Source organism: Periophthalmus magnuspinnatus, chromosome 1 (assembly GCF_009829125.3).
Source record: "Periophthalmus magnuspinnatus isolate fPerMag1 chromosome 1, fPerMag1.2.pri, whole genome shotgun sequence".
Classification (NCBI taxonomy): domain Eukaryota; kingdom Metazoa; phylum Chordata; class Actinopteri; order Gobiiformes; family Gobiidae; genus Periophthalmus; species Periophthalmus magnuspinnatus.
The window spans coordinates 30,021,707-30,049,277 of record NC_047126.1 but is presented as its reverse complement, the minus strand read 5'-3'; the positions used below and the strand labels follow the sequence as shown (position 1 = coordinate 30,049,277).

At 40.3% G+C, this 27,571-nt stretch overlaps 1 protein-coding gene across 2 annotated transcripts; it reads right to left on the bottom strand.

Moving 5' to 3' along the window:
- Positions 1–982: 982 nt before the first annotated feature.
- Positions 983–27,023, bottom strand: LOC117377711 (CSC1-like protein 2). Of its 2 annotated transcripts, XM_055224881.1 has the most exons (23): positions 26,821–27,023; positions 19,001–19,292; positions 17,913–17,992; positions 17,676–17,714; positions 15,418–15,508; positions 13,095–13,132; positions 12,435–12,577; positions 11,497–11,548; positions 10,568–10,676; positions 10,230–10,300; positions 9,696–9,900; positions 9,376–9,509; positions 8,885–9,022; positions 8,334–8,487; positions 7,526–7,632; positions 6,939–7,025; positions 6,662–6,727; positions 5,693–5,855; positions 4,273–4,378; positions 3,876–4,043; positions 2,925–3,040; positions 1,711–1,794; positions 983–1,394 (listed from the first exon to the last, which is right to left on the bottom strand). In XM_055224881.1, the coding sequence occupies exons 2-23, from the start codon at positions 19,166–19,168 to the stop codon at positions 1,185–1,187; spliced, it is 2,529 nt and encodes an 842-aa protein (XP_055080856.1). In that variant the 5' UTR covers positions 19,169–19,292; positions 26,821–27,023; the 3' UTR covers positions 983–1,184. The 2 variants fall into 2 exon arrangements, with proteins under 2 accessions (XP_055080856.1, XP_055080858.1); XM_055224883.1 differs by lacking the exon at positions 17,676–17,714 and having other exon boundaries at positions 26,821–27,022.
- Positions 27,024–27,571: the final 548 nt, after the last annotated feature.

Sequence of the window (27,571 nt, the reverse complement as noted above, 5' to 3'; positions counted from 1 at the left end):
GGCTGCACAATAATCATCTTCAATCATTACTGCAATATCGGCAAACACAGTAAGTATATGAATAACATCTGTGCGGTGATCCATCTGGCTTTTGAAAATGTCTAGGAACTTTTAAATTTGTAGCCTGCACTTGAACCTGGGTTGCCAGTGCCTTAACCTGCAGATAGAGGGCACATACAAGTCTTTCTCATTCTCAGTATATGGTCAGACAGTGCCTCATGTGAAAGCTCAGAACCTCCAGAATTCACTCACTGAGCTGCAGAGGCTGCACTAGCACTGATTCATGATTGGCTGCAGGTGCTGGACTTTAGGTAGCGACCATTCAGATCAAAGAGAATCCTTTTAGGTTTAAAGCAATGGGATTTGAGCATTAAAAATGGCAACACAAATGAGAGGCTCATGTGAGGCTCATTCTGCTTTCTGACTGGAATGGATTGGATCTTAAGAACCAAAACACTAAATTACAACATAAATAACTTGACCATCATGTCCAGTGTTTTTGTAACTAAGAATAAATCAGCATTACAATTCATATCAGTAAAATCTATATTTGATTTGAATATGTTTACCTCATATCTGGGGACACAGTTAGGTCACGTTTATGAAACTGACCAAACTCTTACATCAAGTTCCTTTAGCTTTCAGCGAACATATTTTGTCAAAAATGTAAATATCACAATGATTGTGCAGCCGTAGTGACATTACTACAAAGGCTTCGGGGGAAGGGGGGGGGGGGGGACTTTGGTGGATGTCTTCTTCAGTTTTCAGTTTGTTGCATAAGTTTGAAATTTGAACACAATCGTTTTGTTTAAGGTCTGTCATCTGGACTCTGGTCTGCAGTTCTCTTCAGGAGAGCCACATGAAGGAGGAGGTTTAGGAGACAACAGCGCCATCTCCAGGCCCAGGGCAGCGTCTTCTCTCAGGGATCCACTCTCTGAGTCCTCTTCTATGTCCCCCTCTCCCCTCTCCTCTCTTCTTCTGTCCCCTTCTCCTTCTCTGGACCCCTCTCCTCTTCTTTCCTCTCCTCCTCTCTCCTCCCCTCCTCTTTCCTCTCCAGTACATTCTCCTCCTCTTGGCTCCTCCTCCTCTCCGTTAGGCTCCTCCCCACAGTCTATGTTAAGCCCCTCCCCTGTGCCTCCTCTTGGCTCCTCCTCCTCTTCGGTAGGCCCCTCCCCTCTCTCATGTCAGTGGCGCACTTCGTTGGCGATCAGACTGTCTTCGCCTGATTGGAAGTCAGCTTCGTTGATGCTGTTGATGGAGTTATTGGCGTTGATGATGTCATCGTCCTGCGAGGACCCGCGGTCATCCTCGCCGCTGCCCGAACCCGGCTCATCCGAGCTCGGGTCCTGGAGCACCTGGGCGATGTAGGACTGCTGTTGCTGCGCCTGTCCGGGCTGCAAGGGGAAGAGAGAGAGAGAAAAGAGAAAAAGAAATGGATTAGATGGGCTTTTGTTAACTTGTTGCTATCTGGACACACTGCAGTGAGTGCTTCTGTAATCCTTCTTCAATGTTATTAGTGAGAATTTACCTGCGCCTTGAACTCCTTGAGCCTGTTCTTAGACTAACTCCAGGTGTATACTAACTGAGAGTCGACTTACAAATGGATTAAACATGCGTTAAATATGCTTTCTGTTCAGTGGTGCCTACGATTAAGACCAGGAAGGACAGGGCTTTGTCTGTGGCTTTATGGGGGTTAGTGCTGTGACTGACCTGAGTTTTAGCAGTGGGAGAGGTGGTGGTCCGCGCTGGTCGTCCGTTCTCCACTGTCTCCACATCAGCTTCTTTAGTGTCGATCTGAAATCACACAGAAACTCAGCCTGAGCCTCTGATTGATCCAACACCAACGATATTTAAAGTGGAACTAAACACTAAATGCACTGTTTTTTCGCCACTATAGTGTTTATGGTGTTTGAACAGCATTATCTACTGTCATCTTCCTAGTCATTTTTGGTCATTTTAGTGCAAACTAGGTAAATCTGCAGCTTTCTGGTAAAAAAAAACAAAACAAACTAAATCTATATTTGTGCTGCCTTCAGTGGCCTCTGTGATATTCACTCCTATGTGTATTTTGGCTGTGTACTTTCTAGTTGTTTGTATATATGTTTGTGTAAATGCTGTCTGTGGCTTTGTTCTGCCCTCTCTATATGTGTGTATATATACAACTAGACAGACAGCTAAACTCCTTGACTCTGAAGACATTATCTCGTAATCCACAGGTTAAGTGACAAATTAGTAATTAGCACCCTCAAGTGGACAAACAGCACAGCCTTGTGGTGAGTACATATTTGCAGTATTTGTATCTTGTAGTTGTGAGTATGTTGAGTATCTTGTAGTTGTATATAGTGTACCTTGTAGTTGTGAATATTTGTAATATTTCTTGCTTCTACCTTCTAGTTGTGTGTGTTTGCAGAATTCTGTTGTACTCTGCAGTGAGTATGTGCAGTATATAAAGTACTTTGTAGTTGTGAGTATATATTTGCAGTATATCATGTGCCTTGCATATGTGAGTATTTGCAGTATATTTTGTAAACTGTAGTTGTGAGTACGACTGTCACAATAATTACTAATTTAACTTACTGTTGAATATATGAAAGATGGAACAACAGTTTTGGTGGGACAATAATTATTGTGGGTCCATTTTCTTTGTACTAGATGGAAACCTTTCGTTATTTGTCTGTTCTACAATAACATTTTAGATATAGAGGGTTGAATAATTACTGCTATTACTCACAACGTCGATGTAAACTAACTACACAAGTGTTTCAGTCTACTATTAGTTTATTGCAGGTAATGTTAATTTACAATGTTACTCATTTAAAGTATTTTTTGGGGATAACCCTGGTTTAAGGTTATTGCATCAGTGGCATAAATTAGTTTCAATATCGTCTATTATTTTTAAAAACTGTTATCATCATGTTGAGTACCTTGTAGTTGTGAGCGCTGAGGTACTTGAAGTGACCGAAGCACACGTGGGACAGACACACGACGATGGTGATGACCAAAACCACCAAAGTGAACATGGAGGTTGGAGTTTCAAAACCTGAGACCAGACAGAAGAGTTAGACCTGGTTTAGTCCTGGTTTAGACCTAGTTTGGTCCTGGTTTAGTTCTGATTCACTCCTGGTTGAGTCTTGGTTGAGTCTCGGTTTAGTCCTGGTTTAGTTCCTGTTTTAGGTCTGTATAGTCCTGGTTTATTCCTAGTTTAGTCTTGGTTTAGTCTTGATTTAGTCCTCTTGGTTTAGTCCTGGTTTAGTCCCAGGTTTAGTTCCTGTTTTAGGTCTGGTATAGTCTTGGTTTATTCCTAGTTTAGTCTTGGTTTAGTCTCGATTTAGTCCTCTTGGTTTAGTCCTGGTTTAGTGCCAGTTCAGTTCCTGTTTTAGGTCTGGTATAGTCCTGGTTGATTCCTAGTTTAGTCTTGGTTTAGTCCTCTTGGTTTAGGTCTGGTTTGGTCCTGATTTAGTCCTGATTTAGTTCCGGTTTGGTACTGGTTTAGACCTGGTCTATTCCTGGTTTAATCCCTATTTAAGGTCTGGTTTAGTCCTTGTTTAGTATTGAATCAACCCTGGTTCAGGATGGTTTGGTTATGGTTCAGCTCTGGTTTAGTCCTGACTTAGTCCTTGTTTAGCCCTGGTCTAGTCCTGGCTTAGTCCTGTTTTTCGTTTTAATTTAGTCAAGCTTTAGCAGAGATAGTCCTGATTAAACTTGGTCTAGAACTGCTTTAGTCCTGGTTTAATCCTGGTTTAGGCCTGGTTTAGTCCAGATTTAGTTCTTATGTTATAATATGAGACATTATTGTGTGTTTTGAGCACATACAAGTTGTTTGTTGCTATCCAGTCTTGTCCTAGTTGATTTGAATCTGAATTGCTGTACTGCACCTGTCCTGACAGTGGAGAAGAAGAGCAGCCAGAAGAGGCAGAGGATGGGCGCGGCCACCACCTGCGTCACGGCTCCAGAATGGATCTTCTTATCCAGCTTCGACGGTAGGTATGCGTAATACATGTTATACCTGTCCACCAGGTGCTTCAACAACATATACATCAGACCTGAGGAGCAGAGAAGGAGAGGGTCAGATGGAGCAGGTGAGGAAGAGGAGAGGGTCAGAGGAGCAGAGAAGGGAGAGGAGAGGGTCAGATGGAGCAGAAAAGAAAAAGGGTCAGATGGAGCAAAGGATGCAGAAAAGAAAGTCAGATGGAGCAGAATATGTAGGGAAGAGGGTTAGATGGAGATGAAGGTGCAGAGGATGCTCAGATGATGCAGAGGAGTCACACTGACCGAATGGCACAATGATGGGGCAGGTGATGCTGTAGGCCATGACCACAGTGAAGACGTTCATCATCCAGGCGTAAGCTGCTCCGAACTGGAACTCATAGGCCTGGTGCTGTGAAGGAGGACAAAGAAAGGACTTCATCTCACAACATTAAAGGAACTGTATGCAATAAACATATCACAAAATAATCACAAAAATATCTTGTCTCAGTATCTGCTAACCTTGTAGTTTAGACCTCTACAAACCTGTTGTGAAGTGTCCCTGTGTGTCAGATGCCCTCAAGTTTATGGAATTTAAAATCTAAATATTTAAAAACCATATAAAACGATTTGTTATACACTAAAATATAATTTGCCTAATTTCAGTTTTGCAAGAAATGCACTGACAACCCAAGGAGCTAAAACCTACATGAATGCATTAATATTGTCTAAATTTTGGTAGTTCATGTTTGTCACAAGCAAAGAAGACATTAAACCAATAAAACCCTGTCTACAAACAAGCACTTAGGATGTTCGACAGAAAATTGCGACAATATCATCACTGCAAAATACTTGGCAAACATAACATGCTAAGCTTTGGAAACATTATTCAATTAGCAAGTTTACGGCTCTTGTTCAAGACTATAAACAATATGGCACTTTCACCACTCAAAAGGTTTTGCCACATTAACATCTGAAAAGAAGATCAGAACAACAAGGTCAACATGCAATGATCAGTGTAGCAGACCTAAAAGAAAAACAGCTCTAGTCCACTAGGCATTCTCTTTTAAAACTACAACAGAATGGAACAAACTATCAACACATTTAAATCTATGCCAACACTTCAAAAACTTTAGAGCAGAATCAAGAAAATATAAAAAAAAAAACACACAAGTGCCCACATTAAGTGCCAACAAATATAGGAAAAGACAACATGCAACTAATAACTGAATTATATCTGATTAAGGGCATAGAGGGCATAGAGAGAGTCGAGTGGGAAGGGGATAGAGCAATTTAATGCCGTTGTAATTTTTATCGCTATTTGTATATAGATTGCATTGTTTTATCCTATTTGTGTATTATGTGTTTTGTATGACTCAGGGACTGAAGATGGAAATTGGCTTTGAGAGCTATAATGGTACAAAGCGTATTTTCAATGTTTTCTTGATCAATGCTCTTGTACATTGTTCCTGTAAAATAAACTACACAAAACTATTACTACATGTCATCACAAGGTGGAACAGCGTGTTTTCAGTTTAAGAGAAGAATTCAGCCTAAATATGCAGCATTTGTTTGTTAAACATGTGTGGATAAAAAATACAACTCTAGGTATGTTTTTGACCAAGAAACTACCGGTATATCATAACATAGATCAGAGAGGAGTGTTCAGTGCATAGGTCAAAACACGTCCAGGACCACATAATAACTGTATATGTTGCATCCTCACCCGTTTCACATTGCGGCGGTCGGCTGCGGACCGGGCCAGAGACAGTCGGATCATGTACATCATGAGACCCGGGATCCTTAGCAGGTCCATGGCATTTCCAATGAACGCAGAGGCGATCACATAGTTTACAAAGAACGCTCCGTTATCTGGCAGGAACACGCACCTGAAAGCACCACAGACAACACAGTCAAAACTCAATATAAAAGGTGAAGTGCCAGAGGAAGATCGTACTCAGTTACATTTACTTTATTAACTTTTTTTTAAATTTACTTTTCTAGTGGCATACTTTTACTCCTACTTGAGTGATATTTTTATTGAAGTAACAGTTCTATTATTTGAGTAAAAGTTAGTTATTTTTCCCACTGTAAGTCTAAAAGTGACAAAAGCTTTATGTTGACAATATGAAATGATTTCAACATTTGTGTTCCTTCAGATATGGTTTTGTTTTTTCTCATTTTTGTCATTTAAAAATACCAGATTGTGTGAATTATTTAATGAACTTCAAATTATAAACCATCACATCATGTTTTGTAATATTCAGATTAAAGCAGTAAATATAGTAAAATATTGAGAACCATAAAAAGTAATAAATAAGTATTTTTTTCTATAAATTCATGTTCATTCATTTCATATTTTATTTTGGTTATAACACAGGAAAAAGGACAAACCTTTTATTTGTTCCACTTGTAATGTTGTTTCTAAGAGGAATCATTAAGGGTGCACTACTAAGTCTGACAAAAGGACATGTTAACTTTACGTTCTTAAGAAGATACCATAAGATGTGTTAATTATCTTTCTATCTGTGTGCATGTGAAGGCTGTGTAGCTTTGTATTAATGTGTAATTAACCCATGTCTTGTGAATGTATACTGTTATTATATGTCTGAGACCTGTTTTAAGTTTTTGTAAGTTTTTGGAATTTTTCTCATTCAAAAAATATAGAAATTTGTTTGTTTATGTTGAAACTCACTCAAATCGAATTTTAGCATCTGCCAGAAACTTCTTGTCAAACAGCCATCGGAAAAACACGTCCAGACTGAAACAGAGAGTAAAGGGAAATTTGGGAGAGTTACTTCAAATTCAATTGCCACAAACCTTGATTAATAATTTGAAATCACTTTATAGATTCAGATTTTCTAGTATTCATGAAATGAACTGACCAAAAACAACACAAACATTTAGGATTTTTAAACACATTCAACATTTTTACATTTAAATGAGCTGTATTTTAGTAAAGTTCCTCTGACCTGCTGAGTCCCAGAGACGGCAGCAGCAAAACCATGAAGATGAGGAAGGTGTAGCATTTGTGCATTGTGGTGCGGTTCTCTCCAGATCTGAAACAAGTTAAAATGTGATCAAGGAACGGTGGGTCCGAAGCCACAAGAGCTGGACTTAGCACCTCAAGAATAAGGCCAATGAGGCTAGAGGAATCATCGCGATCATTACACATATCATTAGTAGATGCGACATTCGATGCTAACGCTATCATCCACTTAGTCATTCTCTAGTCACTAGTCCAAGAAGATTTTGGAACACTGGAGCCAGTTCCCTGTATTTTTTTTCCTATAGCTGCTAGCATTAGCTCTAAAAAATCGCAAATTATGAATAATCAAGAGCGTTTCATCTGGTACAAACACATCAAACACATTTACATGAGGTCAGAGCCTCATTTAAAGGCATTTCTGAGTGCGTAAACCTTTTGGGGTTTTATTATAGATCATAATTAGCCTGCAAAAGTGCCACCTGAGCTAAAAGCTATCTGCTCTTGTGTGATTCTGGTGCACATCACTAAACATCCTCTTTTACATGTTACAGGTGAAGCTAGAACTGTTACCTGGTCCAGTGAGCCTCAAAGAAGGCGGAGTAGTACACAATGGTCGGCAGCAAAGCAGAGAAAGCCCACAGCAGCAGAGTGGGGAAGAACTGAGTTACTATGGGGTTCTGAGAGAGAAGAGGGGAAAGACAAGACAAGGAGAGAGAGGGAGAGAGAGAAGAGAGGGCAAGAGAGAGGGAGAGAGGGAACAGAGGCAGAGAAACAGAGAGGGATGGAGAGAGGAGAGATACAAAAGAGAGGAAGAGAGAAGGGGGTATGAGAGGAGGTGAGAGAGGGATAGAGAGAGAACAAAAGAGAGAGAGAGCACAGGAGGGGGGTAAGGGGGAAAGAGAGACAGAGGGATGACAGAGAGCGAGGTGGAAGGTTAAGAGAAGAGACAGAAAAAAAGAGACACAAAAAGAGAGAGAGGGAAGGAAAGAGGAGGAGAGGTAGAGAGAAGAGGCAGTGTAGATAGGGCAGAGATACCAGAGGTTGAGAGTGGATGAGAGAGCGGGAGAGAGGGAGGACAAGTAGATGGGGAAGAGAGGAGTAAGGAGCGCAAAGGAAAGAGAAAGAAAGATAAGAAGGGAGATATGAGAGAGAGGAGAGAAACAGGCATTAGTTAGAATTAAAGACAATTAAATGCAATATCAAGACCTTTATTCCCTGTCTGAATATTGTCTGATTTCTACAGAGAGCTGGTCTGACTTTAGAGCTAAAACTAGCTTTAAAAATTGCTGTAAACTGTAGGTCTAAAAATAATACTAAACATAAACATAGTACAGTGAGTGTGGGTGTGGCCTAAAGGCAGAGGGGGGCGTGGCCTTACGTTGAGGTACTCGACGGGTTTGGTGACGTTGAACTTGTCCATGGTGGAGATGATGATGGCCGGAGTGGTGAGGAAGAAGAGAAGCAGGAAAAGAATCACGTTTATGATGAAGCACCGGATCCACCACGAGATCCCACCCAAAGAGAGGTTTTCCCTGAAAGACAGGTGAGCCAGGTGAGACAGGTGAGAAAGGTAAGACAGGTGAGACAGGTGAGAGTAGTGTTGTTATGATACTAAAATTTTAATACTAAGGAATAGACTTGATACTCAAAACTGATTCCAAAACCACAATTATAAGATTTAGACAATAGAATGTGATCTTCAACATTAAACCACAGTACTTTCTTATATATTACTACATGGTGTTATCTGTGTAATACTTCAGTGGTCCCAATGTGTTCCATAGTGGTCCATGGGTTTATACTAGTCTATGTGTCTTATACTTGTTCTGATGCAGCTCAAGATCATTCTAAAGCTATTCAGGAAAAGTTCATTTCTATCCTGTGAACGTGATTTTTTTTGTTTGTGATTGGTCGGTGGGCGGTGCTTACCATCGTACGTTCTGGGGGTCTGGGGCATAGGTGACACTCCAGTTGTAAACGTGGAGGACTTCACTGAACTGAGAGGAGCGTGGCTCCTGTCGGCACTTGCAGCCCTGCACCTGACAGGCATTAAAGTCCTTCAGGATTCTGTAGAGAAAAAAATGGAGAAAGATGGAGGAGAGAGAGAGAGATGGAGAGAGGGAGGGTGAGGTGAAGCGGAGAAGGGAAAGAGAGAGACTGTCAATATACATCAAAGACACACTGCACCATCTACTTGGCGTCTTTAATCTTCAGCCCAGAGCATACATCCAGCTGTTGTCTGTATGAAGAGGTCAGTCCATGTTTGCTCTTGTAATAGTTGAGCAGAACTTCCTGTTGGTAGCAAGGTTGATCAGGTGTGTTTGGATTTTGGGGTCGGGGGAGAGGTGTCATGGCGTTCAGGGAAAGAAGGAGGTGTCAGGGGAGGTGTCTGGGGAAAGGGGAGATGAGGTCAGACTCACATGGCGGTCATGGCCTCATTCTGGAAGGTGACAAAAGCCATTCCCAGAGGTTTGGTGTGGACCTTCTCTTTCTCCTTTCTGTACTCCTCCTTCAGCTTCGCCTCACGTTTAGTGTAAAAGCTCACCGCCTCCTCCTGCGGAACAGACGTATATTACACCAAAGAGCAAAACCAGGTCTAAACCACATCTAAACCAGGACTACACCAGGACTACACCAGAATTAAACCAGGTCTAACCCAGGACTAAACAATGATTACACCAAGTCTAACCCAGTACTAAACCAAGAATCAGTTCTAAACCAGATCTAAACCAGTTCTTACCTCCTCACAGCCGGCGATGGCGCAGCAGCACAGGTGACCACAGGGCTTGGGGTTGATCATGGTGGGTACGTGCTCTTTGGACATCAGGTCGGTGAAGAACTTCTTGCTACGTTCAGTCTTCTTTCTCTCAGCATTCAGAGACATGAGTTTAGCCACATTATAACAGATCCGAGCCTCCAGGACGATGCAGTTCTCATAGGCCTGCCTGTAGGGGGCACAGCAGACCACAGTCACATAAACAGTACCAGCCTATATCATCATGGTGCCGCTTATTATATGATTAAATGAAATAATAATTCACAAATATTTGGCTACACAAACCTGCCATATTATTCTATTAATTTTGAAGTTCATATAATTTGAAGGACTAAATTTTAAATAAAGTCTGATTTTTTCAAAGGACAAACAATTTTTTTAAGTTGCTGAGGGAAACGTAACTGAGTACTACACACCTCTGGCTATATTTTTTAAAGTGGTACAAAGGTTTTGAAATGAGATATTGTGGGGTAGTCTAGTGTTATAACAGCGTCTTACTCAAAGTGCTGCTTGATTTGGGACTCCTCCGCGTATTTGGAAATGCCGTTAATGAACAAAGTGCGTTTCACCTGAAAAAGAGGAATACAAATGAACAAACCAAGGAAACCTTCCATGTTTTTAAGTGGGAGAATAGAATGGTTATATTTGGGATCTGAACAGTTGGTTATAACAGTTGTTTTAAGCTGTCCGCTCTGTCACTGGTCAGATATTTCTTACAGACAGCTGTGATTGGTCAAATTGGCCTCCTTGTTTTATCCCATGAATCGGCTGGTTGTATGAGTGATCTGAGCAGTGATTGGTCAGATAATTTTCTCAGCGGGCTGTGATTGGCTCACCAGGTCGTCCTCCTTGTAGTGCATCTTGGAGGTGTGACGTCTCATGCTGTAGACAGTGAGGAGCAGGTACATGAAGGCAAAGGTCGTGTGGAGCCAGAGGAGGTTCGTCCTGGTGTAAAAAACAAACAATATATATAACAACACAAATATATCTACAAAATCACAGCAACAAACAAATAATGATGCACTGTGGAACTTTGCGGGGGTTCCTAGGTTGGCTTGTCTCCATGGAAATGTCGCTTTTTAGTAGTCGACGATTCAGTGATTAATTAGTCGACAAGTCAAATAAAATTTCTCTTTGAGACTTTTTCTAATAACATTGTCAACCAAATAAAGGTTTAATATGGTGACTATATGCTTCTGGAGAGAGAATATTTCAAATTTGAAACATTTTTATTTAATAATGTGACGTTCTTTGTTATAAAAGTTATTTTTTGTATCTGTTTTTATAATTACATTTATCAAAATATGGTAATTATATATACTTTTTTTTAAGTTGACTACTCGCAATTAGTCAATAAATCACTGCAGCCCTGTTTTGCTTGGAATGTTCTAGTACTGCTTTCTGACATTACTAACATCATCAATCAATGTCCATGGAGATAAGCAAGTGATTTTTTTAGTAATAAAAACACTGAAAATTGAATAAATGGAAGAAGAACAAGTTTAATGCTATACTATTGGACATTCCAGGCAAAGCAATATCTCCAGGGAGACAAGCAGATGCTATCAAAAATGCCCCAAACTAATTGGACTGTAGCATTAATATTTTTGAATTTGAGGTGAGTTTAGATATGCTTAATGCCATACTGAGGAACATTCCATACAAAGCAATAATATGCGTGGAGAGCGACAGGTGGCAGACTCTCCAAAAGAAAAGTGACATAGTGCATCTTTAACCTAAAATAAGGTAAATATAACGTGCTTACCCAGATTTGAGGTTGGCGATTGTGGTCCGTCCAAAACTATAGGCATTGTTTTCTGGAAAGAGACAATTATTGTTACCTAAGTTACTTATTGTGTGAACTGCACGGCACTACGCCACACAAAACTAAAACGGAACATATCTACACATGTAAGCAAACCAGACTCAAACATGAATTAATACTCAACTGATCACACCATCTGATGCTTTATTATGTGGTTGTGGCTAGCTCTAAATGCTACATTCATTTCCATTGTGGTCCATTTGGTTTATTGCACAGCTCTAGCCACACACTAAAAGGGAATACACTACTGCTACAATCCTCAATGGAGTATTCTCTATTGGGCATCATCTCTAAGGGTGACTGTACACAGGGCGCTCTCCGTGGAATATCTGTAGGGTCTGCGTTTGACCTAGTTTGACCCGGTGGTACCTTCTTTGGAGGGAGGGCCTGGTGATCCCATGATGAGAAAAGCTTCAGCACTCAGAATTCGGACTGAACACACCACAGTTTCATGTTAAAGTTAAAAAGATCAGTTTTACAGTCACATGATTTTATGGGAGTGTAGAGGGCCATACAAATGATAAATGCCTTTATTGCAGACGGTTAATAAAGATAGTTATGTAGGAATATAACAGTTCATTAAAGGCAAGGACCGTGCATCAATTATTTGACCAAAAATCATGCACCGTGGGATTAACAAAATATTGATGAGTGAGATTAAACTGTACAGTCACTTTAAAAACTCCAGTTAACTTCGAGACAAAAATGACCATTTAATCAAAAAAATGACTACAGTTCTATAGATTAGCCAATCAGAAAATAGAATGAGCTCACTTTGGGTTGACAGATTCTACAAATGCAATTCTTCTTTCAGCCCTAATGTCTTTAGGGCTGAAAGAAGAATTGCATTATATACCATATCATACAGCGAGTCTTACCGAGCAGGTCTCCCGAGAAGTTCACCGGAAGAACTATTCCCACAGAGAGAACACCAACCACTACCAGAAGTCCAATGATGTGTCTCTGAAAGGACAGGTAGTGGACCGCATCTTCTCCGCACTTTTCACGAATCTCTTCATCTCTGTGAATAAACAAGAGACAGGTGAGGAGAGGAGCAGACAGGAGCACAGTCAGAGGAGCAGAGCCAGAGGAGCAGAGAAAGAGAAACAGAAAGGAAAAGAGCCAAAGAAGCAGAGGCAGAGGTACAGACAGAAGCAGAGCCAGAGGAGCAAAGGCAGAGGAGTAGATCCAGAGAAACAGAGTCAGAGGAAAAGAAAGGAGCAGAGCCAGAGAAAAAGAGGTGGAGGAGCAGAGCCATAGGTGCAGAGCCAAAGGAGCAAAGCCAGAGGAGCTGAGAAAGAGGAGCAGACAGGAGCAGAGCCTGAGGAGCAGAGCCAGCGGAGCAGAGCCAGAGGAGCAGAGCCAGAGGAGCAGAGCCAGAGGAGCAGACAGGTGCAGACCCAGAGGAGAAGAGCTAATGGAGCACAGCCAGAGGAGCAGAGCCAAAGGAGCAAAGCCAGAGGAGCTGAGAAAGAGGAGTAGACAGGAGAAGAGCCAGAGAAGCAGAGCCGGAGGAGCAGACTGGAGCAGATACTCACTTTATTCGAAAGATGGCCGTCAACCACGAACAGAAACCCTGGAATAAAAAACATATCTCATAAAAATATGCTTTTCTTTAAATATTTAAATATTTAAGTAATAGGATAGCTCATAACTTGTGCCTCTGTGGATGCAAAAATGTTGAAAAACATGGGCCAAAGATCAACTTAAAGTTCCAACACTACAAAAAGTGTCTAGGTAAGTTCAAATGACTGTGCGTATGACAGGTTTTGATGATTCTCTAATTTATACTTTATTTGGTGGGACAATACTGGTTGTAAATATAAGTTATAGTTTTAACCAGTCAAGAAGCAATTTGCAAAGTAAAGTTGAAAAATAAGCGTACAGGAATTAGAGCGTTTTATTTGGAGAGCGTCATTCTGATTAGTACACAGCAACTTGACAAACGTGATGTGACGTGCAGTAGTTTCATCAGCAGGATGCACGCTGACTGTGTTGTGATAGTGCTCTGAAGGAGGAGTGACTTAACATGGGGAGCAAAGGGAGGCGGTACTTAGGGTGTCAAAACCAAAAGTGAAAGTTATTGCAGTTAATGCCCCATACAAGTAAAATACACCATCTTTAAAATACATTCCGATGCTTCCAACTTTCTCCTTTTTAAGTGATTTAATTTATTATTGATTTTTGCTCAAATAAGTATCTACTTTTATACAAGTAGTGTCTGGATATCTTTCTACAGCTTTGAAAAGAGATCTTAAAAGGAAAAGCTGAGGAGGAGATAAGGAAACGAGATGAGGAGGTGAGTAGGACACTAGGAGATCGATGACATCACAGCGAGTGGGAGTGGCCTTTGAGTCTCTGGGTTAACGGGATTAGATTTGGATTAGACTATAGACGAAACCAGGACTTTCTCATCAGAGTCCCAAGTCTGACGCAGCAGTGAGGGGGGAGGAGAACAATGAGTCAGCAAAAACTACAACTAACCTACAACAGATCCCATGGAAACACAGGGAGGGTATCTGACACACAGGGACATTTCAGAACAGGTTTGTGGAGATCTAAACTACAAGGTAAACCGCTTTTACACATAATTAGACCCCATGACACACAGAGACATTTGCATCTCTGCAGTTCCAAACAGCTTGGTGGAGGGACAGTTGAACATTGCACCAAACTGTAATTTTGACTTCATCACACATTGTATATTGTAACATTTATAAGTGTAATATCTTTCCCCATAATGTATAATTTTACAGTTCCCTTTAAATAGTATTATGTATTTGTACCTCTCATGATTAGGTCTTGACCAAGTATTTTTTTATGTATGGAGTTAATGAACTACGAGAGGGAGACAAACTTTATAATAAGTCCACTTTAATTCATAATGAACAAAGAGTTTATTGAGTTTATTGAGGACTTAGTTTAGTAACAGAATTGTGAAACTAGAAGGAATTTAAAGTGCATATGACAGGTTAGACTATCAATTTGACTAAAACATAATTACACATGAGAGTATACTTAAATCTTGCATTGTTAATTTAAGTTTCTCATTGGTGAAGTTCATAATTTTACTTTTTACTCTGGTTGGATATGGGCAGCAGTGACATACATAGAGGTAATTACATAACTAATTCTGTCAAACAGAAAACACTCTGTTCCACCCGTTCCACCTTATTTTGCACTTGAGAGATGTAGACAGTCCAATAATGCAGCGTTACTGAAACATGTGTGAATGAAACACAAACTCCAGGTATGTTTTTGAGGTAACAACATTCTAACATGACATAAAGCTCACAACAGTCAATTTTGTGTAATATAGAAAATTTAAATGGATGTTTAAATTGCCAGAATTGTCCCTTCATTTTAGATGGAATTTTCCATGTTGATGACATAGGTAGAAGTATTTTGGTTAAGAACTCATCATTACTTTGTGTATTTTTGTACTTTTCTTCACAACTTTTTGTCACAAACTGTCTAAAAAAAATAAACGATTACTGTACCATCAAAGAAAGTCATAATTAGGTAATCCTGAAAATCTGTCATTTTTTACTTGCACAAACACAGTGCATTCTGAGAGCTTGCAAACATAAAGCAGACGACACATCATTTCAGATTAGGCCTGTACTCAAAATATCGATACAGCAATATATCACAATGGATTTGTAGACAAAATGTGCATTGCTAAAGAGAAAACTTTTAAACATCAATGCAATATTAATTGACAGCTTAAACACTTATTAACCTGCTGAATCTGCTGAGCTGAAAACGTAGTCTGAGCTCTTCTTTCAGACAGAGAACACTCTATTCCACCTTGTGATGTCATGTGGCTTTTAAGATAAAAAACAACAGTGTAGTTCTTACGTTGTCTCGCTGCTCGAAGTCGACGGAGCTGGAGACGGAGGTGAGGCGCTCGTAACGGTCTGGAGTGTCCGAGTGCATCGCAGACGCAACGCTGAGACAAATAAAACAGACGAGAGGAAAGTCAATATACCGGTTTAAATACTACAACTACTCAGTGGTTATGTCTCTGGTTTAGTCCTGGTTTAAACCTGGTCTAGTCCTGGTTTAGTTCTAGGTTTAGTCCTGGTTTTGTCTTGGTTTAGTCCTAGTTTATTCCTAGTTTAGTCTTGGTTTAGTCTTGGTTCAATCCTGGTTTAGTCTTTGTTTAGTACTAGTTTGGTCCTGGTTTAGTCCTGAGTTTAATCCTGGTTTAGTCCAGCTTTCTGTCCTGGTTTAGTCTTGGTTTAGTTCTGGTTCAGTGCTGGTTAAGTCCTGGTCTGGTCTTGGTTTGGACCTGGTTTAGATTCATTTAAGATCCGGTTTGGTCCTAGTTTAGTCCTATTTTACTCCTGTATAATTCATTATTTAGCTCTTGGTCATTTAATCAAAGTTCAGTCCATCTTCAAAACAATTTAGTTCTTATTTAATTCTGGTTCAGTCTTCGTTCATTTTAAATCCCAAACCACTCCTCCTTCAGTCCTGTTTTAGTCCTTGTTCAGGCCTAGTTCAGTCCTGTTTTAGTCCTAGTTTAATCCTAGTTCAGTCCTGTTTTCGTCTCATTTCCATCTTGTTGTCAGGCAGATTTCAAACACCACATTCACAAAGGCTCATCGGTAACATAGTGCCCAAATATTTCACAAAAAACTCTTAGTTAGTTAACGTCTTAGTTTTGGATCCACGTCACACTGGGTTGTCTCTGGATGCTAAAGGGGGTTAGCTAAGGCGCTAACACTTCAACAGGTCACATACACGTTTTACCTTTTCACCGGTTCATAGTTTTCTCGCTCTCGTCGTCGGCTGATTTTAAATAAAGTTACAAGCATTGAAGTAAAGATTAGTATGTTAGCGCTTGTTAGCATCACAAACAGTTCAAATATGGAGAGACATTAGAGCCACAATTATAGGATAGACTTATCTTTATATTTATATGTGACACTTTCACAAGGCCTAAAATAGGTCCCGGTTTAGTGTTCATTTTGTGACTTTTACCTAATTCCAGATTTTGGAACCGATTTTGGCATGGTTTAGTCCTGATTTAGGCCATGTGTAGTCTTTCTTTAAGCCTGGTTTAGTCTCGCTTTAGATCTGGTTTAGCCCTGGTTGTTTACTGTTTGTTATGGCTTATGGTTTAGTTCATGTTTGGTTTCTGGATAATAGGCCTACATTAGTTTGGATTAACACCTGGTTTAGACCTGGTTTGGATTTTGGATTAGCTGGACCACGGAAAATCCAGCCTCCGAGGATGACGAGAACGCCCCATTAGCCCTGGTTTAATCCTGGTTTAAACTTAATTTCCAATGAATGTTGTCCTGGCCTACCTCTGATTTCTGATACTGATCTAATCCTGGTTTTGACATTTTGGTTTTGTGCATATAGTCCTGATTCAGCTCTGATTAAGTCCTGGCACAGGTCTGGTTGAGTCCTGGTTTAGTCCTGGTTTAGTCCTGGTTTAGTCCTGGTTTAGTCCTCATTCAGTCTTGATTTAGTCGTGTCTCAGTTCTTTCCAGATTTTGTGCTGGTTGTCACCATGGGTAACTTAACATTTTGTGATTTTGGCCAACTAAGAAGTGAAGCATGTGCAGTTCAAAGTCTCATCACAACAACAGAGTGCAGTAAGAGTGAGTCTTAGGAGAGTCTTTCCTGTTTTGTCTCCAGAGTTCACCTAGCTCCCTTGGACGCTGCTGTGACGCCCATGCTGCAGCACACTGCAGGACACAATGAACACAGAGGACACAGCGAAGGGACACTTTTGTCCTGAGGGCTGCTACACTCCTTAAACTGCCCTGACGCAGGATCTGATGACTCTACATGTTGAGCTGCACTGAGATTTTTTTTTTTTTTAGCTTTTTATTATTGTATTTTATTGTTCCGTGTGCATAAACTGCCCCTATGGGACAAATAAAGTGATTGATTGATCTGTGATGTTTAAGAGTTGATTTCCTGTCAGTTCATTTGATTTGGTTTGAGATTTGTGGCACTGATATCTCTCCATTTTCACGCACAGCACACTGTAAGAACAGAATATTTATTATTTTAAACTCAAACTCTTCAAACTCAAACAAACCAAAAGAAAATTAAAATCAAATGATTAAAAAACATAAAACAACACCAGAACATACTACTCTTTCTCGTCTCCACTGCGGTTCACCATCTGTAGCCTTTAATTACACCGGACATAACATAAATTTATATAAGGACAATTTAGCTTCAAAAACAATTTTTAAAAATCTAAATATTTGTTTAACAACATTCTAGCAGACCATTTTATTTCAGCAGAATTATTTTTTAGCATATAAATCAGCATACTGTGTACAATAACTCCTCAAAACAGTTCACCAGATTAAATAAAAACTCACCTGTCTGCATCTGTGACCAGCGCCAGGCGTCCATAGTCCCAGGCCACTTTACGTAGGATGGAGAACACAAACAGCAGCACCTTCAAACAGGCGTGATAACATGATTAAAAGAAGAAAGATACGCTAACATCAGCCATTTATAAATCTCAAACTGGATACTTAAGTAACCTTGCACTGCAAGATGGATGCTCACGATATTTGTGAGTTCACAAACTCACAAGAATCCATCTCGAGATACTCCGGAATATTCAAATTTTGTCCAGCATCGGGCAGGCCAATCACCAAGTGGAAGTCAAAGCCCAAGCATGAAAATACATTGTGAACATGTGCAGCGCTTTGTGCATTTGTGGACAGAGAAGATGTCTGCTTTTCTCTTGACGGGAAAATTTCCGTTGTTGTGACACTTCCATCAATCAGATTGCAGCTCTTTAGATTAAAATAAGTCTGCTGTGTCCTGTCTATATCTAATTATAAACCATTTTTATTGTCTAAAATCAGGAAGAATATTCATCTTTGGGCAAATTTTTGGGAAAAAATGAGGTACAGGTGTTTAAAAATTTGCTAAACACGTGTGCATGTAACAGGAAGTAATAAAATAAAACAGGTACATATATCCGTGTCCCCGTTCAGCAGCTGTATCCTACAGTGAGCACAGACTGACCAGGAAGTACTTTAAGATGACCTATTGTGCTTGTGGCTGCTATATAGTTATAATCTATGACCGTGGATTATTATGTTATAATATTGACCTAAAAGACCTTAGAAAACTGAGGTGCCCAATGGAAACTGATGTTGCCATGAAAGTCATCACAACAAAGAGTCGTGCTGCTCTCTGTACCTCCTATAGATAGTGGTGGGGGGAGATCAGAGCAATGATGTCTTGAATACAGGAGTATCAAGATTTAGAAAGCTAAATACAACTTTGTGTAGTTCCTCTGGCGTCCACGTATGAACTATAGCAAAAGAAAAATTCTGTTCTGTCAATTGAACTGAAGTTCAGAACTGAAGAAGCCACTTGGGTGAGCTAAACGTCTGTTTTTTTTCTTTTACTAAATACTGTTGTTTGTTAAATAAAGATAAAAACTGACCAGGAAGCACATGAAGTCGAGTGCGAGTACGGTGGGCACTCCTCCGAAGGGCAGTCCCTGCAGCACGGTGCTCCTGATGCGAGCCGAGTAACAGTACGCCTTCGACTCACTCTGAGATGAGCAGTTGTCTGGACCAGAGCAGGGCGGGGCCAGGTTTAACAGCGGCATGATGACTGACAGCCAAACCAGCCAATCAGGAGAGACGGGCCCGCCTTCCGCACTGCACCGGCCAATCAGGAGACTCAGGCACGTCCACAGCGCAGCATCGGCCAATCAGGAGAGTCACACAGACCTGCAGACAAGAACAGAACGGTAAGGATGCTTTCTGTACAATACTAAGAAGTCACGGTTTAGAATTTGATGGTGTCATAATTTCAGATGGAGGACAGGGACCTGTATAATACTATGAGAGATTCACTGTTTTTGAAAGAAATATTTAAATTTATGATCCAAGAAAATTTAACCTTATCATTATTTGTTTGGAATTGGCTCCACTTGTAAGAACTTATATTTTCATATATATTAATCATATTTATTTTATGACTTAAAATCTTTTTAACTGACATCTCACATCTTTGGGGTTGAATAATGGCACCACTTTATAAAGATATTTTGAACAAATAATTTCACTTTTGATTATTTATGTTGACAGAGAAGATGTTGAACTTTGTGACAGTTTTGTTTAATGCAGATAGGCCTTGAGATATTAAACATAAACCAGATCAACAAATCTGTAATCTGACAGTCAAACAGGAAATTCCACCATAGAATTCTGACCATCTCCCGTTCAAGTATAGGATTAAGTATAGGGATTCTAGCAGTGTAAGAGACTCCTTTTCCCATGATGCAGCTGTGGTGACCCAGTGATGCAGTCGAGGTGGAAACCGCTATAGAGTCTGACCCAGATTTTACTCGACTGATTATGACATCACAGCAGCATCACTCCACACCTCCCCCCAAAGAGGAGAGAGGGAGAGGAGGGATAGAGAGGATGAAAAATAGTTGAGAGAGAAAGAGGGAGGCTGTGGATCTGGGTTAGTCCTGGTTATGTCAGGTTGGAACCACTAAACAAGAAAAACTAAACCAGGACTAAACCAGGGCTAATACAGGGTTAAAAGGAGACTGAAGCAGGACTAAATAATGCGAAAAGTAAGATCAAACCAGGGCAAAAGCTAAACCAGTTATAATTCAAGGACGAACCAGAATTAAACGGGATTTAACAAGGACTAAACCACTAAAGCAGTCCTTAACCAGGTCTAACCAGAAATAAACCAGATCTAAACCAGAACTAAATGGTCTAAACCAGGTCTAAATCAGGACTAAACCAGGTCTGAAGCAGGTATGAACCAGGACCTATTGGTTGCCATTTTTGTGAATGAAGTGGAGATGTGTGGTTGCTGTGGGAGACGCAGCAGCATGACTCATCCTCGTCTTTAAAAAAAAAAAAAAAAACAAAAAAAAAACAACTTCCAATTCTAAAATAGGTCTGAGGATTTCGTAACTGAGTATGTAATGAGTGTGTATGAGTGAGTATGAGTGTGTAAGAATGTGGATTCTTTTTTATCTTTTTTAACTGGACTTTTCAGTTCATTTTAGAGGTTGCCTGGTCCAGATGAAGGACTTTTTAAAAACTGGAAATATATATGAATTTATATTCTTTGATAAAGTGAATATATTTTAAACGCATTACCTTAAACTGTTTAATAAAATGTCTTTCTCTCTGAAAAAATATTTTCAAGAATACAAGAAGTAGTAAAAGTAACAGTAATAGGAAGCTACAGGGCTGGAGTCAACTGCAAAAATACTCTGGGCTAAGATCACATGAAAGTTGTTTTAGTAGTAGTAATAGTAGTAGTAGTAGTAGTGACAGTAGTAGTAGTGAAAAAAGGAGGAGGTAGTGATGGTAGTGTTTCAACTCAGATAGGATTCTAAGAATCAACTCTTTGTAGTGAATCAGAAGAGATGATTCTCATTAGATGAGACCAGAATCTTCTATTGCTCAGATCTGCTCCAGGCCGTACAACAAAGGAGTCAAAGCATTTTGAGACAAATCACTCTGTATTTAAATAGGGGGTATTATGCATAAAAAGACCTTTTTGGAGCATTCTATCATGTTAGAATGTCGTTCCATCATTAAAAACATGCCTGAAGAGGTTTTATATGTCATTCATGCTTGTTTGAGTAATTTAGTGATCTCTCCCAGGCACTATTCGAACCCTCACAAAAGTGAAACATGTTAATACATTGTTTATGGTGACATGCTTCACGTGTGAAAACTCATGTATGTGAATACTAGAGATGTGACGATGTGGGTCAGTAAGAGACAGGAACCAGTTAGATATGTTAATATACTTGAAAAATAAGGTACTGTAAATTGTATTTGCAATAAAGCTATTCTCAGAGGAAGCCTAAAATATAGAAATGTTACTCGACAAACCAGAAAAGAAAAGCGGGAAATAAATGTTTAGACAAAACAATAAGGTGAGTAGTACTCAGTTACATTTGCATTAAAGAAATTGTACTTTTCAGAATACTCTTCTACCAGCATACTTGAGAAATATTTGTACTGAAGCAACAGTACTCTAATTTGAGTAAAAGTTGTGGTTTCTTTTCCCACTGTGAGTTAGTCTACAAGTAACAAAAGCTTTATGGTGACAATATGAAATGATTTGTATTTCTTGCACCACTCCTTCAAATATAATTGAGTTTGTCTCATTTTTCTGTCCTTTGAATTACCAGATATATTGTCCATCACACACTGGTGCAGGCAAAGTCTCAGTCTTGATCCTGTTAGATCTGAGTGCTGCCTTTGACACTGTAAATCATGGGATCCTCTTACAGAGACTAAAGGACTGGGTGGGCATCTCCGGTACGGTGCTAAACTGGTTCAAGTCTTAGCTAGAAAAACAGGGAGTACTTTGAAATTTGAAAATGTGTCTCTAATAAAATGTCCTTGACCTGTGGGGTGCCCCAGGGGGTCAATCCTGTGACCCCTGTTGTTCAATCTCTACATGCTGTTGTTAGGCCAGTTAATACGCAGCAATAATGTGTCCTACCACAACTCTGCAGATGACACTCAGATCTATGTCTCACTGCAGCAGGTGAATATGGACCAGTGGATTCACTCTGCCACTGCATCCAGCAGATCAGTGTGTGGAGACAAAACAACTTTCTACAGCTAAACTCAGACAAGACTGAAGTCATCATCGGCCTCCTGCTGGTCCCAGAGTCAGGACTAAACATGGACAATCAGTGTTTCATGCAGCTAAAATGTGGAATAGTCTTCCTGAAGCCTCTACTTTGACAATGTTTAAATTCAGGCTCCAAACGGCCCTGTTTAGCTGTGCATATGACTGAAAGGTTTTTAATCTGCACTTTTCTCTTTTGATGTTCATTTTATGATAATTATGTATGTTTTGATTAGTTGTATTGTGATTTTAATGTCTTTCTTATTCTTCAAAGCACTTTGAATTCCTTGTATACGAATTGTGCTATACGAATTGTGCTATACAAATAAACTTGCTTTGCCTTGCCATTATTTAATGGTAATGTTAAAGTTACTCTTACTTGAGTACAATTTTGGGTTACTCTACCATGCAAAACAAAAGTACAAATAAGTTCTTCTACCCTCCCTTTAAGCTGTGTCTTGAGGTGGGCTCCCCCTGAGGTTTATATTTAGCCTCGTGTTGTGTTCGAAACCCAACACCTCCTCGTGATTCTGAGCCGCGTTCACTGACGCTCCAGAAAAATCACCGTTGAATTATTCACACTGTTTCCAAATGATCATCAGGTTAAACAGGAGCAGACAAGAGCAGAGTCAAAGGAGCAGAGCCAGAGGAGCAGAGACAGAGGAGCAGACTCAGAGGAGCAGACAAGAGCAGCAGAGCCAGAGGAGCAGACAGGACCAGAACCAGAGGAGCAGACAGGACCAGAACCAGAGGAGCAGACCCAGAGGAGCAGGCCCAGAGGAGCAGAGCCAGAGAAGCAGAGCCAGAAGAGCAGAAAGGAGCAGAAATCTGGATAACAAATGTTAACTCCAGCTTCTAAAACTTTAAAATGGGACACCAAGAGCATCTCAAATCTAAACCTCAATAAAATAGTTTGTGAATTCTTTAGGGTACATTTAACTCTATCTAAGCTGGGATCTATCTGTTCATTGTTCAGTCCAATAAGGCTCCAGTACACTGTGGTGTGTGCACCACTGCTATCGTGGCAGAAAAAGTACTCAAGTTCATTCTAATTCTACAGCTGCATGATTTGGGAGAAACGTCTAATCTATTCCAGAAGAACTGACAAAAAACTGAAATATGAACTGACAAAGTAACACAAGAATCACAGTTCAGAACATGTTTTACAGATCTAAACTACAGGGTTAGCACTTTTTATGCAGAAGAAGACAAGAGATTTTGTTCTTTGTGGTAGAAATTAAGGGAACTTCAAAAATATTTGTCTTTGCAATTTGCTAATTGCATCCATTCAAATTGATTCATCTTGCAGCTCTATTTTTGTTCTTTAAGTAAAAGTACATCCAGTATATGGGCAACAAAGTAACAGTATCACACAAAACAGTAACGTAAAAGTACTGAAGTGCATTCAAAATATTTCACACAGATTAAACGAACTGGAGTTAAATGAGTGATTTTGAGAACTGTGCTGTTTTTTGGTAAACGGAAGCGACTCAATCTATTTCTTCACTTTCACTTTATCACTTGTATTTCCTCAAAGCTGCACTTGAATTCAAAACCTTTAGGAAGAATGTGCTAAAGAAATAACTGGGCTGTAGTCCTTAAGACGTTTAGTCAATGAATTGGTCGATGGCGTCTTAGTCGACTCATTTTATTTAGATTATAAGGATTTATATGGGACAACAGCAGAAAGGAGAAGTTAGTGAGTGAATGAGTTAGCTGAAGATTTGTCATTTTTTATATTTATTTGTATAAAGACAGACTAAACTCACGATTCACAAGTTTAATCTTCATTTAAATACATTGTTTCCTACTACTTTTTTCTTCATAAATAGTTATTTTTGCATGAACTCCCCCTGCAGGTGTGGTCTTATAAGTGCAGTTTGGGCCAGATACATAGAGATCCGTAGTACTTTTGAGAGGTTTTCCCATGCCCCCTTTTTAGTCAACTAATCGCTTGACAGGACACATCTTTAGTCGACCAAAAATGTCTTTACAGCCCTAGAAATAACCAATCAAACCAGACAGAAAGTACTTTTACAGGTACCTGCTCTTTAATGTACTTAGCTGAAAGTAATAAGTATTTACTCCTTTAGGGCTGTAAAACAGAATTAGCAAATCGCAAAGGCTGCAATTTTTAAAGTACCATAATTACCTCCACAAACAACAAAATCTCCTGTCTTATTCTGTAAAAAAAACATCTAATCCTGTAGTTTAGACATCTGGACAAGTTAAAATGTGAAATTGTAACCAAATCCTGTTATTAAAACTTATATATTATTCATTCATATCATTAAACTTACATAAATCATTCAGCCTTACTTGAATCTACTGTAAATTTACTTAATACCTAATTATTGTTCTTCCTTGTACTTCCTCCACTGTTGTACTGCAGTAGTATCAATAGTAATGGTAGTATTTATGTGAATGTGTCAGACGTCTGTAAGGTAGAGATAAACAACTGGCCCTGATAAGACTCAGATCACCACAGAGGCACCACAAGCAACAAGAACAAGAGGTACTCCTGGGGCTCCAGCGAGGTACTCCTGACTGGGATTCTGGCTCAGATCTGGAGAACAGTCCAGTTAAACCAATTCTAAACTAATATTTTTAAAAGCCAAAGAAAGTTTCAACTACAGCAAATCTCTTGCAGTTTTATCAATTATTCTACTTCTGTTGTGTGAAACATTTGCTCTGCTGCTCCAAGACAAAAGACAAAAGTGGACTTAAAAAATTGAGTATCAGTGCAGTCGCTTTAAAGACAGTGCTGTTATTTCATTGTAAACATTTACAGAAATATGTTGGTATATGTTTGGTGTAAGTTAGCTTCTCTTAAATAAAATAAAATATATCTTACGATTTCTAAAATAATTTCTGGCTTCAGCCCAATAAAATGTAGAACCTGTTTAGGATTAAACTTGTAGGCGTTAATAATACAGTAATACAGGCAAGAATATTAATACAGGCAACATCTCAAATATGTTTATGAACCTTTTGTTTTATCCAAAGTCATAAACATGATCACATAGACCACATAGTTCCATGTTCCAGGAACTGTGTGTTTAGTTTAGTCCTGGTTTAATCTTGGTTAGGTATCTTACAGGGCTAGTGGTTTTGATTTTGATTTAGTCCTGGCTCAGAACTTGGTTTTTCATTGCACTACTGTCTGTCACCTGGGACAGCGCTAGTTTAGTCCTGATTTAGTCCTGCTTTAGTGCTGGTTTAGCCCTGGTTTAGTCCTGGTTTAGTCCTGGTTTAGTCCTGGTTTAGTCCAGGTTTAGTCTTGGTTTAGTCCTGGTGTAGTGCTGGTTTAGTCCTGCTTTAGTCCTGGTTCAGTCTTGGTTTAATCTTGGTTTAGTCTTAGTTTAGTCCTTGTTTATTCCTGGTTTAGTCCTGGTTTAGTCTTAGTTTAGTCTTAGTTTAGTCTTGGTTTACTCCTGGTGTAGTGCTGCTTTAGTCTTGGTTTGGCCTGGTTTGGTCCTGGTTTAGTTCTGGCTTTGTCCTAGTTCAGTCTTGGTTCAGTCCTGGGTTAGTCCTGGTTTAGTCATTGTTTAGTCCTGGTTTAGTCCTGGTTTAGTCTTGGTTTAATCTTAGTTTAGTCCTGGTTTAGTCCTGGTTTAATCCTGGTTTGGTCTTAGTTTAGTCCAGGTTGAGACCTGGTTTAGTCCCTGTTCAGTTATATTCCAGATTCCCTCCTTAAGAATCTCTTTAGTCCTGGTTTAGTCCTGGTTTAGTCCTGGTTTAGTCCCTGTCCTTAAGAATCTCTTTAGTCCTGGTTTAGTCCTGGTTTAGTCCTGGTTTAGTCCCTGTCCTTAAGACTCTGTTTAGTCCTGGTTTAGTCCCTGTCCTTAAGAATCTCTTTAGTCCTGGTTTAGTCCTGGTTTAGTCCTAGTTTAGTCCCTGTCCTTAAGACTCTGTTTAGTCCTGGTTTAGTCCCTGTCCTTAAGACTCTGTTTAGTCCTGGTTTAGTCCCTGTCCTTAAGAATCTCTTTAGTCCTGGGTAGCTGCCATTGGGTTGAGAATGATGAACCATTAGGACGAATGCCAATTAACAATTTAAGACGAAATATTATATCTTTTGAGTTGTGTCCTCAAAATGACACATATAACAGGAGGCTGAAACCTATGTGGGAAAACGCCAGCCCTGTTTTAACCCTGTTTCAGCCCTGCTTCAGTCCCGGTTTAGTCCTGGACAGGTCTAGCCCATTTTCTGTGTTGCCTATAGGTTTAGCCTGGCTGCTACATGGGTAGGTTACCATTGCACCTGCTGTCTGTAGCCCGGGACAGCTCTGGATTAGTCCGGGTTAGTCCTGGTTTAGTTCCACATTTGTTGCTGGTTTATAACGCTATTTTGGCTCCGGTTGTTCGGTCACGGGGGGCTGGATCCCCGCGGGCAGAGATGTAGAGGACAGCGGCTCGGTGCGCCCTGTCCTCTGAGCTCGCATTATATAACCCCCGCCTCCCCCTGAAAAAAAGGCACCAGGCTGGATGGATGCTACCGGCGCGCCGCGACACAGCAGGCCGGCCCACGGTGCACCACGAGCGGGCCCGACTGTCACCAGAGCCCCGCTGATCAGATCACCCAAAGCCGCTTGCTCCCTGCGCCACAATAAACCAATTAGAAGAGCGCTTTACCTGATCAGAGCAAGCCGACGGTGCCGCAGCTAAATCCGCTACACATCCACCGAGCAGGCGCCCCCACCACCACCGCACATCGCCCAAGAAACGCTGCGAAACACGATCACGGGGAAAGGCGCACGGAGGGTCGTCCTGGAGCGAGGAGGAGGCCGCGGGACAGTGCTCCTCCGCCGGGCGCGTAGATCACCGAAGCCGCTGCAGCTGCTGGTCCTGCGCCGGTGTGTCGCTGGGAAATGGCTGTGCCGAGTCTGAACGAGAGGACGGGAATAGCACTGCGCGGGTGTGAGGCTCGAGTGAGACCGCCAGGGGGAGCCACAGGGCCGGGCGCGCCTTCACAATAAAACGCACGCGGTCCATTCACAGAAAAGAGAAAGGTCTAGAAATAAAGAGACGAACCAAAGTGAAGACTACAACTGGGTTATTAGGTCAATGCTTTTGTCAACAGTTAGTAATAAAATTGTGGCATACTGGGATTTATATATATTATTTATATTTAGATTGTAATATTTGGATACCTTATTTTCTGCTATTAATGAGTGATACAGTGAGCACTTATATTATTCTATTAGGCCAGTTAATACACAGCAATAATGTGTCCTACCACAGTTCTGCAGATGACACTCAGATCTGTGTCTCACTGTTTTCACCATCATCATCATCATCATCATCAGGGCGGTCGGTCTGGTCTCTACCCCCTCTCTCGCTTGGAGCCAGGACCAAACGTCATGACCGTCCTGCTCGTCGCCTT